The 20004-nt window shown below is 32.7% G+C and overlaps 2 protein-coding genes across 2 annotated transcripts; both read left to right on the forward strand.

Annotated features, from left to right (window-relative positions):
- The first annotated feature begins 269 nt into the window (after nt 1-269).
- LOC111429488 (anaphase promoting complex subunit 5 ida) lies at nt 270-13054 on the forward strand. The gene is made up of 5 exons (XM_023065412.2): nt 270-743; nt 797-1292; nt 2424-2667; nt 11776-12738; nt 12866-13054. Exons 1-5 carry the CDS (start codon nt 326-328, stop codon nt 12983-12985), a joined length of 2241 nt encoding a protein of 746 aa, XP_022921180.1. The 5' UTR covers nt 270-325; the 3' UTR covers nt 12986-13054.
- On the forward strand, nt 2675-11769 carry LOC139430564 (piggyBac transposable element-derived protein 4-like). The gene is made up of 2 exons (XM_071197727.1): nt 2675-5478; nt 5620-11769. The coding sequence occupies exon 2, from the start codon at nt 7459-7461 to the stop codon at nt 9145-9147; it is 1689 nt and encodes a 562-aa protein (XP_071053828.1). The 5' UTR covers nt 2675-5478; nt 5620-7458; the 3' UTR covers nt 9148-11769.
- Nucleotides 13055-20004: the final 6950 nt, after the last annotated feature.

The raw sequence follows: 20004 nt of genomic DNA on the forward strand, positions 1-20004 counted from the left end.
CTGTAATTTAAATAATTAAAAATAAATATATATCAACGTTTTATATTAAATTTCTATATTACCAGAGTTCGTTCGGATTCACTTCATTTATTAATGTACCTATCAATCCGAATTCGAAGAGATATATTTCAAATAAAAAAAAAATTGTTTAATTTATTATTGTTTTAATATAAATAATGTACTTATAAAGTTTTGTGAATTAATTCATTAGTTTATATTAACGTTAAATTTATACATTTTACTTGCAGCTAACTTCTGAATTGTATGTATCTGTCAAACTGACGTTTAAAACTTTAAACGTTCATTTCACAAACATTTCGCAGACATGAATGCGTTTAAAGATATTTCAATAATAAAAAAGCGTTCCCGGCGTGAAAACATAACTCCTCACAGGTTATCAGTAGCAATGTTAGTGTACGAATTTTCAAAATTCCGGGAATCGACGGATTTTTTCTCAATGGAAGAACCTTTAAGGAGAAGTTTGTTAAGAACTTACTGTATTGTGATACAAAAGTTGGTACAAGGCCCCGATATATCTTTAGACGACTTCTTAAACACTCTACGTAATGTGGACCATATAGCAAATAAACGTATTGTAGACATGGTTGTTTCAAACATTAATTGTATGATTAATATTGGTATGAGATGGTTATTAGATGTTTTGGATAATATGGGTAGATTACCCCCTTTTGAGGATGTTAATATTCAAGGGATAATTACACATATAAGAAATAGTATTTTGGGTAAGTTTATGTTTTTATGTTTATATAAAAATATATTAATTATTGGATTTTAGGCTACTTCTTAAGAACTTTTATTATTTATTTTGATCAACTATCATTTTCTGAAGCTAGTCTTATATTAGATATGTATATAGCTTATGTAAATAAGTCTAGTTTATCACAAAATAGAAAACCAATCATAGAAAAAATTATTGCGTTGGGTAATGATTGGTATAATAACAAAAATCAATGGTCAAGAAGACAAGCTGATTTGTTTATTTCAACACAAGCTGGTTTATTAGCACATGACCAAACGAGAGCTTTGAATCCAGTGGAATTACATAAACAACTTAGATCTTTATTGGAAACAAATCCAGATATATCTGAAGCTTACTTTTTAAGTTATTTAAATTGTTTACGAATTAAAGAATTTTCTGGTGCCTTAGATAGTTTACATTTATGTTTTGATAAAACAATTTCAACAAATGGTAAAAGTAATGAAGAAAAAAATAAAAGTTTTCGTTATGCTGTGTTAAATTTAGCTATACTTAAATTTCATTTTAATCATAAGTAAGTTTATTTCTTTCCTAAAAATACAGCAAAACCTTAATATAAGGGACTAATACAAGGAAAGGAGTGTATGTTATAGCCAAAAGTCTGTTATATGAGAAATTTACACTTTAAACTGTTTGAATGAATAATTATAATGTACAGCTATCCATACTGTTGCGTTGTTTATTTTTTAGTTCAATAAAAATATACAACAATCTAGCGCTGAATAACAATTAAAACTAGAACTACCGACGTTGATTTATACATCATATAGACATAGACAACTCAAGGAATAGCCCTAGTTTATCTATGAACATAGAATAGAGCAACTTGAGGAATACCCAAAGTTGGATTTTATTTATGAGCGCTAACATTTATATTTAAATATACCTACTCATGTATTAAATAGATAATATTAATACTATGACTTAAGTCCATTACTATCATCTTTTAGTTAAGTTTATCTTAACCCTGTAGCCCATTATGTATGGAATATAGCATATATCTTGGTAGGTATCAACTTTATAAAACAACATTTTATACAAAACTTGTTTAATATTTTATTTGCCATAATAAGACTGTATTCAATGGTTTTTAATTCAGAAAACAAATGAGTAACGAATAATACTTAAATTTTTTTAAATGGCAATGTAATCTTTCTTTAGGCTCATTTGATAGAGATTACTTTTCTCTTTACGATGGCGTAAAATTTTTGTATCCTTACATCAGAAAATTTTTGAGAAAAATGTAAAAATTGTTTATTTGTTCATTTTTTTTTTATTTGTTGCTCATTTTTTTTCTGAAATAAAAACAATTGAATGCTGTCTTATTATGGCAAATAAAATATTAAACAACTTTTGTATAAAATGTTTTTTCAAAAAGTTGATACCTACCAAGATATATACTATATTCCATACATAATGGGCATCCTGTAGATAAACCCATCTACTAGCCAATCAGAGTGCGTAAAATAGCCGTAACCATGGTAATAATCCTTTAGATAACTTAACCAGAAGATGGTAGTAACGAGCCTTAAAAATATTTTGTCCGTCATATCCAAAGTCCGTTATATCGAGGTTTTACTGTATTATTATTTGATGCTATATTTTGTTGTTATACTTAAATTGTTTATGTAAAAAAATATTTTAGGAAAGAAGCATTGGCGGCTCTTAAAGAGTGTATAAGGAGTGCTCAAGAAGCCAATGATAACGTTTGTCTTCAATATGCTTTGTCTTGGCTGTGCAGCGTTTCCCAATCAAATAAAGATAAATTAATTGAACACTCAATTTTAAAAAGTTTAGAAATTAATTTATCGTATATCATGTCTTTGGGAATTTTATCTTTTGGTCAATTTGGAGGGATAACTTGTGGAAATCCAAAACAAATATTTGAGGTAATTATTACGACGTGTATTGTCGTCATAAGGAACCACCCCTGATTAGTTTGAAATCTGTTCCAGTATTAATATACAACATTGTTTATCACTTTTAGTTTTTCCCTATACAGGGTCATTAGTATCCTGTAGTGATGTAAAGTTTAGTTACTTTTTAGTATTTGTAACTGTCCGTTACTTTCAGAAAAAGTATTCGTTACTTTGTACTCGTTACAAGTAATCGTTTGCGCTTGAGGTTCCAGTACTAGTTTGCGCTCGAGGTTCGATTACTCGTTTTAGTTGGACTACATACTTATATGAATTTATTTTATATTACACTTATTTTTGAAAACAAATACTGTACGTATATTATATTGTGTTTGTTACGCTATTATGCACTGTGCACTAATATCAAAAAATAGAGTGTAGGTTATGGGATTTACTTTTTCACTGCATATTATAACGACGAATTTTTCTTAATTATTATTATTTAATTATTAATAACTTACGTTTCACTTATTATATAACAAAAATATTTGAAAGTAGTAACACATTAACAATGGAAAACAAAACTTCTTCTATAAAACAAGCAATAATAAAATAAAATAAAAATATTAAAACAACAATAAAAGATATTACAGCTTATTATTGCAATGTAAAAATAAATTTTGTTGCGCATTTCGACTTTTAAGTCGATTTCGCCTATCCAACAATACTTGGCCTTTGGAAAAAGTAACTGTTAGATCCAAAGTAACTGGTACCGATGTGATACGGTAACAGTTACTTCGGATCTCGCGGAGTAACGAGTACTCTTATAACGAATTGTTACTTTTTTTACATCACTAGTATCCTGGCGGTCGCAAATAAGTAAATCGTTTAAGAAAGAAAAAAATGTTTCGTACAAAAGTTGTTTGACTCACTACTTTCTATAAAAATGATTTTCCTTTATACAGGGTGTTACATTTAGGCGCAACGGAAAGAATCTAATTTTTTAAATGGAACGCCCTGTTTAATTTATCATATAATGAATACAATTAAGATTATTTATTCGTAGTAGTAGGTATTTGCCGATTAACAAACCTCCTCCTGGAATGTCAAGGTCATGGTGTCACCGCGTGACCTTGACCTTGCGGATCCAAAAGGAACTTCGCAAATCGGTAAATAGAAATGAAGGTCAACCCTCCCCCTAGCCATTATTTCAACCTTTAGTCCTCCTCTATATAACATTACGGTTCAGTTCGGTTTGTCAGGTTTGTCAGTTTGTATTCTGAGTTGATCATTTCACCAGATTGAATGTTTTAAGTAACCTGTTTGTTAATTTGAGAATAACAAAGATGACTAAACAAGCTGTAGTAGATTTGCAAGGATACAGTATCCCTCATTTTGAGATAAGAGAAGTTTGTGTATTGGACACAAATTCCACCGTATATATTGCTAACTCACAGCGTTAATAAAACCTGAGATATTCAATTATTTTTATAAAATGTGCCCGTTGCAAGACTGATACGTGATGACCTTGATGGGCTATTCAACCTGGACATAACATACAGATGTTCTATTTAAAAAAACTTATGAAAAAGCCATTTGGAAAACATTAAAATTTACTAAGTTCTATGAACACACATAGTTTAAAGGACAAATCAGCAAAAATGTCGTTTTTGAAAACATCCTGCAACGGACATATTTTGGAAAACAATTGAATATCTTAGGAACTATTAACGCTGTAAGTTAGCAGCATATACGGTTGGATAAACAAATTTACTTATATTCATAATATGATAATGATTGAGCCAAATTTCTCAGAAAAGCCCTACGTCAGATTCTTGGAATCATATAACATCCTACACCCTGAAAGTCATTGGCGGCGGCATAGCAAGTGGGTTTTTATACTTGCAATAAGCATTTGATTATCGTGAATTGCAATCGATTTACGTAACGTAAGTTGTTTTATGCATTTGCAGTGTAATTTGTTATGAAAAGAAATCAATGGAAGTGAGAAATAAAAGACAGGAACTTAATTCTCAGTCGAAGGGTGTTATATTTAAGGTGATTAATTATTTTAAGGCAATTTTTCCAAATGAAAACAGAGTTAAAAAAAAGCGTGTTGTAAGTGTCTCTGGCAACTATAAAGAGAATCTTACATGAAGGATGCGATTTACAAGCTTCAAACAATGGTGATGATAATATAACATTCAGTTTTCCTAAAAAACGTAAGAGAATGTGCACAAAAACCAACATACATAAATGGGAACAAATGGATATTAGAAACATGATTTATATTTTCCACAAAACCGAAGGATATCGCGTTTCTCTGATACAATTACAACAAAAATTAAGTGCCAAATATAACTTTACGGAAAAACGTACCTCCCTGCAGACATTTATTGGAAACCTTAGATTTAAGTGGTGGAAAACTATGGACAATCGGCGGTTACTAATAGAGAAGAATGATATTCGTACTTTAATGTTGAATTATTTGGATAAAATTAAATATTATTGGAGCCAAGGTAGACCTATTGTCTTTTTAGATGAAACTTACATTCACGCAGGTCATACTAGTTCCAGTAGATGGACAGACACTAGCACATTTTTTTTACTATCACCCATATCTAAAGGCAATAGATTAATTATTGTTCACGACGCGACGGTGGTGAAAAGGTTTCATATCTAGCTGTCTCTTGCCACAACTGTATGATATTCAATATCATAAAAAACAGCACATTGTTTACAAATTCGATCGTCTGCTAGAAGAAAACGGATATGTGGGTTTAAGGCTCCCATCCTACCACCCCGATTTAAATTCGATTGAAATGAGCTCAAGTTAAAAACAAAGTAGCGAAGAGAAATGTATTATTTCAATTAAACGTTGTGAAAACTCTGACAGAAGAAGAATTTTCGTTGGTTACTGTTGAAGACTGGTTGAAGTGTTGTCAAAATGTTGTTAAAGTTGAAAATAATTATTTAGAAAACGAGGTTCGAATTGATGAGGCAACAGATAGTTTAATTATTACAGCTTCTAATAGCGAAACTTCTAGTGTGGACGACTTTTAAAATTTATCTTATAAGCTGTGTGTCGGTTAATCCAATACAAGTTTCTTTGTATGTTCTGTTTTTTATCACCTGGTTTATTTTTTCAAAAAAAACAACGTTATATTTTTTATAATTTAATTTTTCACAACATTAGTTTCTGAGATATTCACTAAAAGTGCAAAAAATATTCGAAAAATAACGTGAAAAATTTAAAGGTACGCCACTGCTTGCAAATATCAAGCCGTGAATAACCGTTTTTTTAAGAGAATAGAATGTTATTGATTTTTTCTGGGAATTTTACCTCAACAAATATCGTACTGACTATACATACTTTATGTCACACCTAAATGCAATAGCCTGTATAAATGAAAATAATTTTACGTTATAGAAAGTGGTGACTCTATTAACTTTTCTATAAAACATTTCTTGCTTTCTCAAACGATTTAGTAACTATCGACAATCGCCGGGTGTGGCGTTACTTTTAATAAACAAAACAGGAACACAAGGAACACTTGTTGGTAGAATTTGGCACAAATTTTAATAAAAAAGACGACACAAACTTTTTTTTTTCTAGCAATAGCCTTCTCTCAGTTGACTATGTAAAAATCAACTATCGCAAGACTGCGTGTCGATATCCATACTGCTCGTTATTTACCTGGTTACCTGTCTTGCGAAAAATCAAACGGGCGGAACATCTTTTAAAAGTTGCACGCGCCATATTTTATAATATCTTCTTCTACTTTCAACAAGGCACAATTCCCTATTTGTCAAGCCTTGTGATTTGGGTTTTATTCCGTAGACGAAGAGATCCAGCTCTGAGCGCATCTCTTGGAATATCGTCTTTGTGGTCTCTTTGATTCCGGTCGTCCACACATATAAATTCTTGCCATTCTCTTCTTACTCATTCTTTCTACATATTCCTTCCACTTCTTTTTTCTGCTTTTTATCCATTTACAAAACGTTCATCCTGTATATTACATCTTTCTCTGAGGTGTTAATTTGTTTATGTCATAGTGTAACATGTAATAGGTATATAATAGGTATAAAACTTCCATTTCCATTCTTCTTATCTTTTGCTTAGTCTTCTATGTCTACTGCTTAGATGTAATCCCTGATTAAGGTATTAAGGAAGGGACATCTTTTTCTGATTTAAGCTTAAATTATAATTTTTTCCATAAACAATAGTCGAATGTCTTAATGTACGATACCTTTAACCACTTAACGTACATACCCGTGTCTGACACGGGCGCGCTTAACTGGCAATTTTGCACAAGCCCGTGTGTCGCACGGGCAACCGTATTATCTTACTAAAACAAATTTTATCGGCCGGTGTGGAATATTATCGAATTAAAATAAACTATAAATGTTTAGGAACATGAAAATGGATCCCAAATTCGCATATTTTCAAATAGATATTTATTTTTGGTGTACAAAAAAAATGTTTTGTTTTATTTCTTTCGCGTCTTCATATTTATTTAGTTCCGGCTGTGGTTCCCGCCTATTCGAAGTTTATTTACTACCTGCCTGTTCAAAGATACAAATAAGGATGTTTACAAAAATATCGTGTTATATAGCCGATCTCAGCGGCCCTTTAGCGCAGTTTAGAGCAGTGTTTGTGAGTTATAGTTCTTTATACAGTACGAGCGTAAAAATTATTTTTGGTTTATATTTTATAAATTCATCATTATAAATACTTGGTAAGAAATATTGTATGTGTCTATTTCATATTATTTTGTTACATTTGTTTTTTTGCGTTACTTATTTTAGTAAAACTATATCAAAATGAGTGATAGTAGTAGTAATGATACTGACGTCGAATACGGCAATTTAGAAGAAAGTGGATCTGATGAAAGTGAGGAGAGTGATCTTGAATCAGATGAAATCTGTTCCGATGAAGATCATTTTCATTTATCAAGAACTTGGTGTGCCATTGATACAGATCAGCCACCCCCTGCACCACCTAGATTTTCATTTGTGGGAACCCCAGGTTGCACTTTTCCAATACCTGATGGTCAAGATGTTTTGGCATATTACCAATTATTTGTTGATGACTATTTGATAAACCTTCTGGTGACCGAAACGAACAGATTTGCCCAACAACAGCCGGGATCATCAGCGACACCTTGGGCACCTGTAACTGTTGCAGAAATGCATATCTTCCTTGCCATAAAAATTCTTCAAGGTATTGTGAAGAAACCACAAGAAAGAATGTATTGGTCAACAGCTGAAGTGTTTCAGACACCTATATTTTCTAAACTTTTCACATACCAACGATTTTATCAAATCCAAAGATATTTACATTTTGCGGATAATGTAACTTACAATAGTGCTACACACCCACACCCCAAATTGAATAAAATTTGGCCTGTATATGAGAATCTAAATGGCAAGTTTAGTTCTCTATACATTCCTGAGAGGGACGTCAGCATTGATGAAAGTTTGATGATGTACAAAGGTCGTCTTAGCTGGATTCAATATCTTCCACTGAAAAGGGCTCGATTTGGCATAAAATTATACCTGTTGTGCGAATCAAAATCGGGCTATGTACATTCGAGTATAATTTACGCAGGAAAGGGAACCCTTATTAGCAATAAATATAAAAATTGGCCTATGTCTTCCCAAATAGTTTTGTCTTTGATGGAACCGTTACTGAATTTGGGATATTGCGTAACGACAGATAATTTTTACACATCCCCTCAGCTAGCAGATTTTTTAGCACAACGTAAAACAGATTCATATGGGACTATGCGAATGAATCGGCAAGAAGTACCCAAAGAAATTCGGGAAAAAAAATTAAAAAAAGGCGAAATTACCGCATTTCAAAGAGGAAAAGTTATGGTTTTGAAGTGGAGGGATAAAAAAGACGTTTGTATGCTTTCTACTGTCCATAATTCCGCAAGGGAAACTACAAAAAAGAGGGACAAAGACGGTGGACTGATAAAAAAACCTAAGGTTATTATTGACTATAATAATACAATGGGGGGCGTTGATCGGCTAGATCAACATTTGCATGATTATCCTATAGCAAGAAAAAGAGGGAAGAAATATTACAAGAAAATATTTTTCCACTTATTAGACATGTCGCTATGGAATGCTTTTGTCTTATATAATAAAAACGGTGGACAAAAGAATAATTTACAGTTTCGGCAGGCACTAATTGAGAAGCTTATAGAGAATTTTCATTCAACCTCTTCTACCAGGAAAGGTCGACCTAGCTATCAACCTGGACCCTTACGATTGACCGAGCGCCATTTTCCCGAATATGTACCACCAACGAAAAAAAAAGCTGCTCCATGTAGGTACTGCGCTGTGTGTTGCAATAAGAAGAACAAGGAAGGAAAAAGACCAAGGAAGGAAACTAGGTACTATTGCAAAAGTTGTGATGTAGGATTGTGTGCTGTGCCTTGTTTCATGGAATACCATACAAAACTGAATTTTTGTGTGCATGAAGTGGTTAAGGTCCTTTTATAATAAATCTTTGATATGGTGATATGTGGTGAACATGTTTTCTCATATAGAGGTCACAGCTGAATTTGTTTTTTCATAGATTCTGCTTCTTTTGCTTTTAAGTCGTAATTAATGCGACAATTGCAGTTTGGCAAATCTATCTTGGCCAGTCATTTGCAGAAGAAGGAGTGCAATAGTAAATTTTGAAATGAAATCGATGAACTCACAAGATCGTTGACAGTATAGAGCATAAAATTAAGCTGTTTGAAGGTTGTAAATTTTATTACGTTAACTCTATAGTAACTTTTGCTAATGTACATTTGTGATAATTGTGTTTTTGTTATGTGGTAAAGGAAACATCTATTAAACATAAACCCAGGTAAAGAAGTTTACTAAAGAGTTTACTACCTATTTTCTGATTAAAAATAAAACGAAAAAACTTCTTAACTTGCTATATTTAATAAATTTGAAGTCAAACTAGTTTCGGGGCTAGCCCCATCCTCAGTGACAATGTCAATAGAAGGCTAATATTGTAAAGTGAAGATAATCAAAAAGGCAATTGAATGCATGTATAAAACTGAAGGCGATATAATGCGGTGTTAAACGTGTACAGCAAAATGATTAAAATGGCAACAGCAAAAAAGCACGTTATTTTAAACGCTTGTTGAAAAATAATCAAAAACCATGTTGAACCTTTAAAGAGACGTGAAGAAACATTTTAATCATTTTGCTGTACACGTTTAACACCTCATTATATCGCCTTCAGCTTTATACATGCATTCAATTGCCTTTTTGATGATCTTCACTTTACAATATTAGTCTTCTATTGACATTGTCACTGAGGATGGGGCTAGTTCTAAGAATTTCCCTAAGCACTCCTTATCTAGCTGCTAGATAACAGCAACATCAAACAGAATTGTTTTCGTCACTCTCATCGCAGTAAACTAAATTGGATAATCAACAATTAATAAGTATGGTTTTTGCTAAAAACGCTTTCTGGGGTCAGAAACATCTTTGGTATCATAATCGATACTTGCTCTGTAGGTTCAATGAGTTGAATATTGAAGTTGGATAATTTTTTGATTAGTTTATGATGTATTTTATCAAAACATAGTCAAACGATGAAAACTTCATGCGAAAATATGAGTGAAATTTTCTAAGAAGACTAAGTCTTTGCTGTCGTCTCGGTACCATATGTTAGTATGGGTCGTACATTGGCTTTATAGTATATTTTCGTTTTTTCTTCTACGCGCATATATTTCTTTCGCCATACAGTATCCCTTACACAACCCGCTACCCATGTCGCTTTTGTGACTTGTGATTGTGTTTCTCAACATAGATCAATATGCAGCTCGTAGCCTCTTTTGGTTTTTTGGATATTACCACACATTTTCTTTTCTCCGTTGATATTGATTTCATATTATACTGCTTAGTTGTTATGTTGAATTAAACGGCGTCATCAGCATTGCAGACATGTTTTTGTAGCCACAACATCTAAACAAAACCAACGTGCCCTCAGTGTACAACTAACAACTACTTCCGCGCATGTTCAGAAGTTAATCGCAATGGCGTAAAACATGTAATATTTCATACAGCGCCGACTCGGTCATTATGACAGAGCCACATTTCCACAAATATCTTTACAGGGATGATAAATATTTGAAAGTTTTTGTGGTGGGACTACATTAGTCGTGTATAATTTATATTAAGGATCTCTTTGTTCCTTAATATAAAATCAATAATCATCTTTTGACTTCTGTTGTCAGTCCATGTTATTTAATTCCAAATGTAACATCCTTTCCGATATGGCCATTAAAGTTCCCTAATATTAGTATGGGGTTTCTTTCTGGTATTGAATTTAATAGATCTTGAATAGTGTTCATAAAATATATTCCTTTCGTGTTTGGGACTTTCAGTTTGTTGAGCGCATATAGATGTGATATGCAGTATAGAGTATGAGTTCTTTAGTGATGGAGTTATCATTATTATCTTTCATTCATATGGTGTATGTCAATAATACTATCTTTACCTTCGTATTTCATTCAATGAGCAGATGTCAATTTACTGATTTTGCATTACAATAATAATTTCTTAATCCTGTTCTTCCATGATTCAATGTTCCATGTAGCTATTATTAAAATCGTTTTCCTTTTTCTCGTCTGTGTCTTCGCCATTCCATCAGTCCAAGTCTGAGGCTTCATTTGAGTTCTGTAGGCATATTCTATGATACCACTCTGACAGGTTATTAACCTCATGAAAATGAGATTTTTTTATTCACCTTGTCTAGTCTAATTTGGGCCGCTGTGGTATGTCATTTCCCATCTACCCATCAATCCAACTAAAGAGCTCAGATTGATTGGGGCCCCTATCTGCCATTTGGGTACGCGTCCGATAGTAAACAGATAACTCCACAGGCATAATTAATATTAAAATAAAACAATGTTGACCCATTTTCCGGATAATCTAAAAGTGATAGATAATTTTCTATGCTAAATTATTTAGATTAAGACAAAATATAAATCGACGAGTTTCGGCTCATGATGATGCTTAATACTTATGACGCATACTGCGTTTTACTCAACATAGATTTATTTCATATAATACAATGTTTATATAAAATAAAACTTTGTTTTGTAAATTAATTTGTTTTAGACAATAACAAGAAGTGATGTATTAAATTGTCAATATGGTCACCGCGATTTAATTTCACACAGTTTTTCACAAAAATCAGCTTTATGGCAGTTTTACGGGAAAGTAAATATGTCATCATTATGGTCACAACTTCTACTAAATTTTAGTACAACAGATAATTCATTAACAAGGAATCATTACGACGAAGGTTTTTGTGAAGCCTTATGCAATGTAGCGAATAGTGTTTATTTAGAAAGTAATTATGATTCGGCAAATGCCATATTTTCATTTACAAAACAAAGATTTCCCAATGAACCGTCTTCACATAACTGGATGTTATCTGAAAATATTTTCCAGTTTACTTATCTTTTATATAAACAAAACTATATCGAAGCTGAAATTATAGCTGAAAAAATCGCTTGTATAAATAAATGGGATGCTTGTTTACGAATCGCCGAATTATTAATTCATCAAGAAGATTATAGTCGAGCACATTATTGTGTTAATAAAGTATTAGTAATATGTCAAGAATTTAAGAGAGTTGTGAGAATGGATATACAAGTTCGAGCTATGATTTTATTAATAGAAATCCAATCAGCGATTAGTTTTCCGAGTTCAGTACCGTATGGAATTTTAACACTTCTAAACTCAACTTTAGCGTATTGTAAAGATTATTATTTGGATTATTACACTTCATTAGTTCAAGTACACATAGCGAATGTACAATTGTTATTAGGAATGCCAGGGGAGGCTTTAAACGTTTTAAGTCATTGTGTACCACAAATATTATCACATGGGAATGTTTATAATCGGGCACAAGCTTTAATGGTGTACGTAAAATGTGTTGTGGCTGAAAGTTATTGTAAAAGTGAAATGGAAAGAAACGCAATTATTTTAAGGGCTGCAAAAATGTTGAATGGTGTTAACAGGGATTTTCAAAAATTGGAGGTTTATTATGGTGTTAAAGATGTTTTGTATTTGCAGGTAAGAAATTTATTGCTTCCTTTGTCCAAAAATAAGTCTTACAATAAATTTTATATCGAAGATTTATTTCTGCATAGAGGGGGCGTTTTGAAATAAAGGTTAAGTTATTAATGTTGAATGGTTTTAGGCTTGTTTGTATAATGAAATATATGAATTTAATGAAAGAAATAATTGTGCTTTGAAGTATAAGATTTTAGATGAAGATTGTCCTAAAACGAATTACATGACATTAGTTACTTTTATGTAAACTTAATGGTTTTATGTAAGATAATGTTTTTAAAATTCAAAATATAAATAATATATTATTTAATAAGTTTACTTGTCTTTAATTTCTGATAAAACGGCTAATATTTTAAATGTGATAACTTTTTTATTTTTCTTTCAATTTTCATGATTTTTTCTGCAAACTGTAGATAAAAATGTCGAATTTCATGTTCAATATCCAGCCTTTTGTTAAATGCTGGTCATTTAGTCGGTATACAGGGTTAATTGAAACGACGTTCTAGGATCCTAATTTTAAAACACCTGTGGAATAATTTAGTGTGTAAATTGTTTCAAAATATAATTTTTGTTAAGAACCATTCGTTCCCTACATTTTGTTTTTTGGTTCATGTCTCTAAGTGCATTCGTTCATTTTTAAGAGCGAAATGAATTTGTCACTAACAATTTACTTAAGATACGTTACTTTTTAATAAGGTGGCCTTGTTCATTGTTATTCTATAGATAGTTTGATAGCATCAGTTTGTGAGACAACCAATGAAAAGAAAAAAGGTAAGAAAAGCAAACAAAAAAAAGAAAAACTTAAAAAGACAGAAAATAAGAAAATTTATTAATGCAAAATAATTCAATTCTAACCTAAAACGTAACCCTATGTACAACTTTTTTACAAGACATTTATCTTAATATTTTGTGTTACGACCTCTAGCTCTTATCACAGCTTCCATATATCGATTCATGCTGTCGATAACATTACAAATGGACTGCTGCGTAATGTTTTGCCATTCTTCTTGGAGAACTATTCGCAGTTCATGTACAGAAGCTGGAGCTACTTTGCGGTCTCCCACCCGCCTACCGAGCATATCCAACACATGCTCGATGGGATTTAGATCGGGCGAACATGCTGGCCAGTTCATTTTATTAATACCCACTTCATTGAGGTATTGTGTAACAGACATGGCTATATGAGGCCGTGCATTATCCGGTATTAGGATAAAATCATCGCCTATAAACTCACTAAAGGGTTGCACGTAATTAACCAATATTTCCCCGATATATCGCTGGGCAGTTAATGATTCATCGATGATGACCAAATCAGTGCAGGCTTCCGGGCTTATTCCTGCCCACACCATTACTGAACCACCTCCATAACTCAGACGGGGACTGAATGTGCATTCCGCAAACCTTTCTCCATTTCTTCTCCACACTCTTTTCCGCCTATCTGAAGAATGTAAGCAGAACCTGGATTCATCGGTAAAGAGAACATTATTCTATTGCCTCAAATCCCAATGTAAGTGTTCGATGGTAAATTGTAGTCTAGCCACCCTGTAGCGCGGAAGGAATTTGGACTGCTGGTCTGCAAGCTTTCAACCCAGATTCCGCGAATTGTCCACGCACTCACATTTGTATCTTGGATCAGTCGAAGCTCATTTTTCGTCTGTACTGACGTTAAATGACGATTCCGCAAAGCTATAACATGTATAAATCACACACATTTATAAAATGTAAAAACAGCAGTGGTTTTTCGTTTTCTACCGCTTCCTGTCCTTCTCTTATTTATTCCAGTTTGTATAAAACGTTCTACCACTCTTTTAATAGTGGAGCGATGAACATGAAGGGTTCTTGCAACATATTCATAATTACGCCTATCTTCAACAAGAGCAACAGCTTTAGCGCAATTTTCAGCACTTAAAACGCTGTTTTTCCGCAGGGTGTTTTAAAATTAGGATCCTAGAACGACGTTTCAATTAAGTTAATGGTACCGATTAAATGACCAGCATTTAACAAAAGGCTGGATATTGAACATGAAATTAGACATTTTTATCTACAGTTTGCTGAAAAAATTATGAAAACTGAACGAAAAATAAAAAAATTATTACATTTCAAACTGCGTTTTTTTTGCACCTATAAATTGTGGTTTTAAAAGAAATGATAAAGTACTGAAGATTATAACAGTTTATTTTTGAATTTATATTCTACTAGATTATTTTCTAACTTTACAGCAAATTACAGCTTACGTAAGCGGCCTTGATTACAATCTTTTCATCATCAACATGATACTGTCATAGTATTTCCATACAAATAACTGTTTTAGAGAAACTTATATTATGGTAATATTATGTTATCAAGGTGGAGGGTTATATTACACCTCCCTCAGAATTATTGCTCAACTACACTTAACCGCAAAATTAACGCACCACTCTGACTTTTGGTTTTATTTCGAAAAATATTACATATTTCCTATAACTGATTCATTAATATCAGTTATAATAATTGGTTCATTATTACGCCTTTTGTATAAGATTTGTTCGTCTTCTTTATTTAATTTTGAAATCATAGCAGCTTTTCATGAGGGGCTTGTTTTTTAAGTAAATAAGCCTCACTTCTAAAATAAAAGTAGGTATTTTTTTTTATTGTTTTACCAATTGATAAGATAACTGTCATTCGTGCAATACATAATGGAGCATGCTAGACGAAATTTAAATCGTGATGAATGTGTTCAAATTGTAACTTTGTCCAATGAAGAACTAACAAATCGCAAACTTGGTAGGGAAGACTTAGTACTCAAAATTTACGACCTCGGGCATCAGCTACTGGTCCCAGATTATCTGCAAACCACCGAAGAAACAGATTGGCTTTTGCAAGAAGGCACGTGGATTCTGAAATCCATCATTGGGAGCAGGTGTTATTTACGGATGAGTCACGGTTTTGCCTTGTAAGTTCTGATCGTCGTCCAAGAGTGTACAGAAGGACAAATGAAAGATATTCCACATGTAACATTTGAGAAACCACATTATACGGAGGCGGTTCAGTGATGGTATGGTGTGGAATATCTTTAAGAGATCGCACGGAACCTTTTATCATTGATGGTGGACGTCTGAATTCTGAACGATACATAACATACATTTTAGAACCTTTTGTGATACCTTTTGCACCTTAAATTGGCGATGGGTTCATTCTTATACGGGATAATGCGAGGCCACATTGGACATTATATATATTGTTACTGAATATTTAAATTATGTTAATATTCAAGTCCTTGAGTGGCCAGTCTGTAGTCCAGACCTGAACCCAATCAAGCATCTTTGGAACATAATGGGACGGAGGATTAGAAGTCAGCATCCACCACCTAACAGCTTAGACGAGATGCGACAAAGTCTTATTCGCGTATAGGAAGATATCCCTCAAGAAATCATCAGATCTCTAATTGAAAGTATGCCACGACGATGTCTGGCTACAATAATAACCAGAGGTGGTAACACTAACAAGGGAAGTGTCACAACTGTGTCTCACCGATTTCGATGCAATTTGGTACAGTCATAGAATGGGCCAAAATAAGGTTCGTACATTTTTTTATACGTGCGGTAAAAGCCCCTGGGGCGAGTTATAGGGGTTGAAAGTTTGGAGAAAAAGTACGTTTTCACTTATATTTTAAAAATGAAAAGTGTTATCAAAATTTGGTAAATTGTAACTGATATTCATTTTAAAAGAGCTTTCTTTTGATGTATCACACATATACCAGAGGGTTAAGAAGGGCGAACTACCCCTATTTTTTTGGAATTATTTAAAAACCACCCTATCGATTTTGGCGGCATTAAGTATACTTCCAGCACGTTCAAAAATATTAGTTAAGGGTTTTTTCCCATTCGCTCTAGATCATCCCCAGCGAAGTTACGGGGGTTAACATGTAACCACTTTTCGTAAGAATGATGTGATAAAATTGTCAGGTATTTTGAAAATACTTTAACAAAACCGTAAATTAGTCGCACAATAAAATGTTTAATGTAAAATAAGGCATAATACACCATTTAGGGGTGGTTGGGGTTAACCACCCCCTTAAAAATTAATTCTATCCCGGGCATTACTTGTTGATTACGGCGAAATTTGGTACTGTGTTTGTTTTATATAGTTTATTAGTTTATTTTTATTCTACATAATGTTGCCAAAAATACACCTACCAAAAAAATTTTGGCACAATATTTGTTTTTTTAGTGCCGCTTGCTAAAGGTCATTTCTCAAAATAGTTTTTTCTAGTATAAAAGAACGTGTGCCCAGTGGGTAGATTTTAGTTTCAGAGCAACTGACAGAAGCAATGGTTACAATAAACCCAATAAACGTTTTAAATTTGCTAATGACAGTTTTTACTGTTATGAATATTCCCCAGACTCCTGTAAATGAAGCAGAAGTTAGTTTAAAAGAAAATATACAGCGTATTTTAATGGAAAGTATGGAAGACTACAATATGCAAATTGAAGACGAAACTGTATTAATTTTCGATTCATCCAATGGCATCAATGACGGTCAGCAAATTATTGAAGACCAGGATACAACTGACAGGTTTGTAGAAGATACTGATGCTCATTGTCCATTGAAGGATGACATCGACTACGAGTACAAATTAGAGGCGGTAAATTACTGGACAAGTGGGAAGAAAGGTTATTTGAAACTAGAAACCGTAAAAAACAAATACCGAAAAGTAACGTCAAAGACCCAATTGCACAGATGGTCTAAATATATTGAAGAAAGAGGGACATACAAAGAAAAATTAGCAGAAATTACCGAATTTGTAATTAATCAAGCGAGAGCCGCCGTAGATAATAAATTGCCACTACATGATATTGATATACGCAGATGGGCTATACAAGCTAGAAATGAAAAGAATTTATCTCCTCAACTGTTCAAAGCATCTCATAGCTGGGTGCAACGTTTTAAGAAAGCAAATCGGTTAGTAAGCCGAAAAATAACAAAATTTCTATCCCAAAAACAAATTGGAAATGTTGATCGAGTAAAAACTTTAGCAAAAGATTTCGTTAAAGAGGCAAAGCTACAAATCCAAATATATGGACCTGAAAACACCTACAATTCGGATCAGAGCGGTTTTAACTTGGAATTCCATTCGGGAAGAACATTAAGCGATTTAGGAGTTAAAACCGTAGAAAGTGTGGTCCAGTCGGTGTCATCTACAACGCACAGTTACACAATTCAACCCGTAATATCTGCTGATGGGAAACTTCTTTCTCCACTTTTTATTGTTTTAAAAGAACCCTCTGGCAGCTTTGGACCGAGGGTAGCAAATACAATGTTTAAAGCAGACAATATATACGTTTTGGCATCAAAATCTGGAAAGTTAACTTCAGAACACATGAAAAATTGGCTCCAAAATGTATATTTTCCAAATACTGGTTCTAAATCATTATTATTATTAGATTCTTGGAGTGGCCATTGTCCTGAAGTTATTAGTGAAATAACTCCATCAGGTACTAATTTTAAACATTTATCTATACCTGCAGGGACAACAGGTCAAATACAGCCCCTAGATGTATTTGGTTTCAGAATATGGAAAAATTTTATTAGAAGATTCTCTGATCAGATTATTCTTTACCAGTATGATGTCAATTTACATCAGAGGGATAACATATTAAAATTGCAATCGTTGACGCATAACCAGTTGGCTTCCCCTCGGTTTATAAATGTTTTTAAATACGCATGGTTTGCAAGTGGCTATATAGAGGAGAGACCAGACCATTTTGAAAATCCCGTGGAAGTTTGCTTTTCGAGTGAGAAGCCAACGTGTGATATCTGTGGGGATATAGCGGTCATAACATGTGCATGGTGTAAAAAATCCTTATGTTTAAAACATTTTTTCCACGACTTTCATTTTTGCCAACACTACGTAGAATAAAAATAAATTTAATATTGAAAATTAATATAATACATAAAAAACGTCAATTAGTAATGTAGAATAAACTTCTTTGGTATATTGAACTATTTTTTTTGTCAGTTGCTTTTTAACTCATAAATAAATAAAATATCTTATTTATCTAGTAGTTTTATATTTATTATTTAAAGAAAATGAGGGTAGTTTACCTCGTGGAACATCGATAGATAGATTTTTAAAAAACAATACCACAGTTACGATGGCAGTTTTCATCTTCGAGGTATAAACAAAAAACTACCCCTAATTTGTAACCCTTATAACCATTTTCAAAAATTTTTACTTCAAATATAAAACAAACACAGTACCAAATTTCGCCGTAATCGACAAATAACGCCCGGGATAGAATTAATTTTTAAGGGGGTGGATAACCCCAACAACCCCTATATGGTGTATTATGCCTTATTTTACACTAAACATTTTATTGTGCGACTAATTTACGGTTTTGTTTAAAGTATTTTCAAAATACCTGACAATTTTATCACATCATTCTTACGAAAAGTGCTTACATGTTAACCCCCGTAACTTCGCTGGGGTTGATCTAGGGCGAATGGGAAAAAACCCTTAACTAATATTTTTGAACGCACTAGAAGTATACTTAATGCCGCCAAAATCGATAGGGTGGTTTTTAAATAATTCCAAAAAAATAGGGGTAGTTCGCCCTTTTTAACCCTCTGCTATATGTGTGACACATCAAAAGAAAGCTCTTTTAAAATGAATATCAGTTACAATTTACCAAATTTTGATAGCACTTTTCGTTTTCAAAATATAAGTGAAAACGTACTTTTTCTCCAAACTTTCAACCCCTATAACTCGCCCCAGGGGCTTTTACCGCACGTATAAAAAAATGTGCGAACCTTATTTTGGCCCATTCTATGACTGTACCAAATTGCATCGAAATCGGTGAGACACAGTTGTGACACTTCCCTTGTAAGTAGTTACTGATAACCTAAATACGGTTCAAAAAAAGTTCTTTGTGTTCATAACAATAATGATCATTTTACATGATTTTGTTTATTTTCTGTTGCACTGGTGTGAAAACGCACCAGCGTTTTTAAAATTATTTTCCAGCCATACATTACCAGATTTCAAGGTGCTAGCTGTTTGAACGATAACACTATAAGGTTGTTAGGTTATACATATCAAAATATTTCATAGTTCTTGCTATTTAAACCATATTTGCATCAATTCTTTTCTATGGAACATTTCTCAAAATATACAATAGAAATAAAACTATTTTTAGTGCATAAAATTCTTTAAAATTTTGACATTTGCAAGTTTTTAATGCATATTTTCCTCATATATATCTTGAAACGAAAATAAAAATATGAATT

Source organism: Onthophagus taurus, chromosome 1, assembly GCF_036711975.1.
Source record: "Onthophagus taurus isolate NC chromosome 1, IU_Otau_3.0, whole genome shotgun sequence".
NCBI lineage: Eukaryota > Metazoa > Arthropoda > Insecta > Coleoptera > Scarabaeidae > Onthophagus > Onthophagus taurus.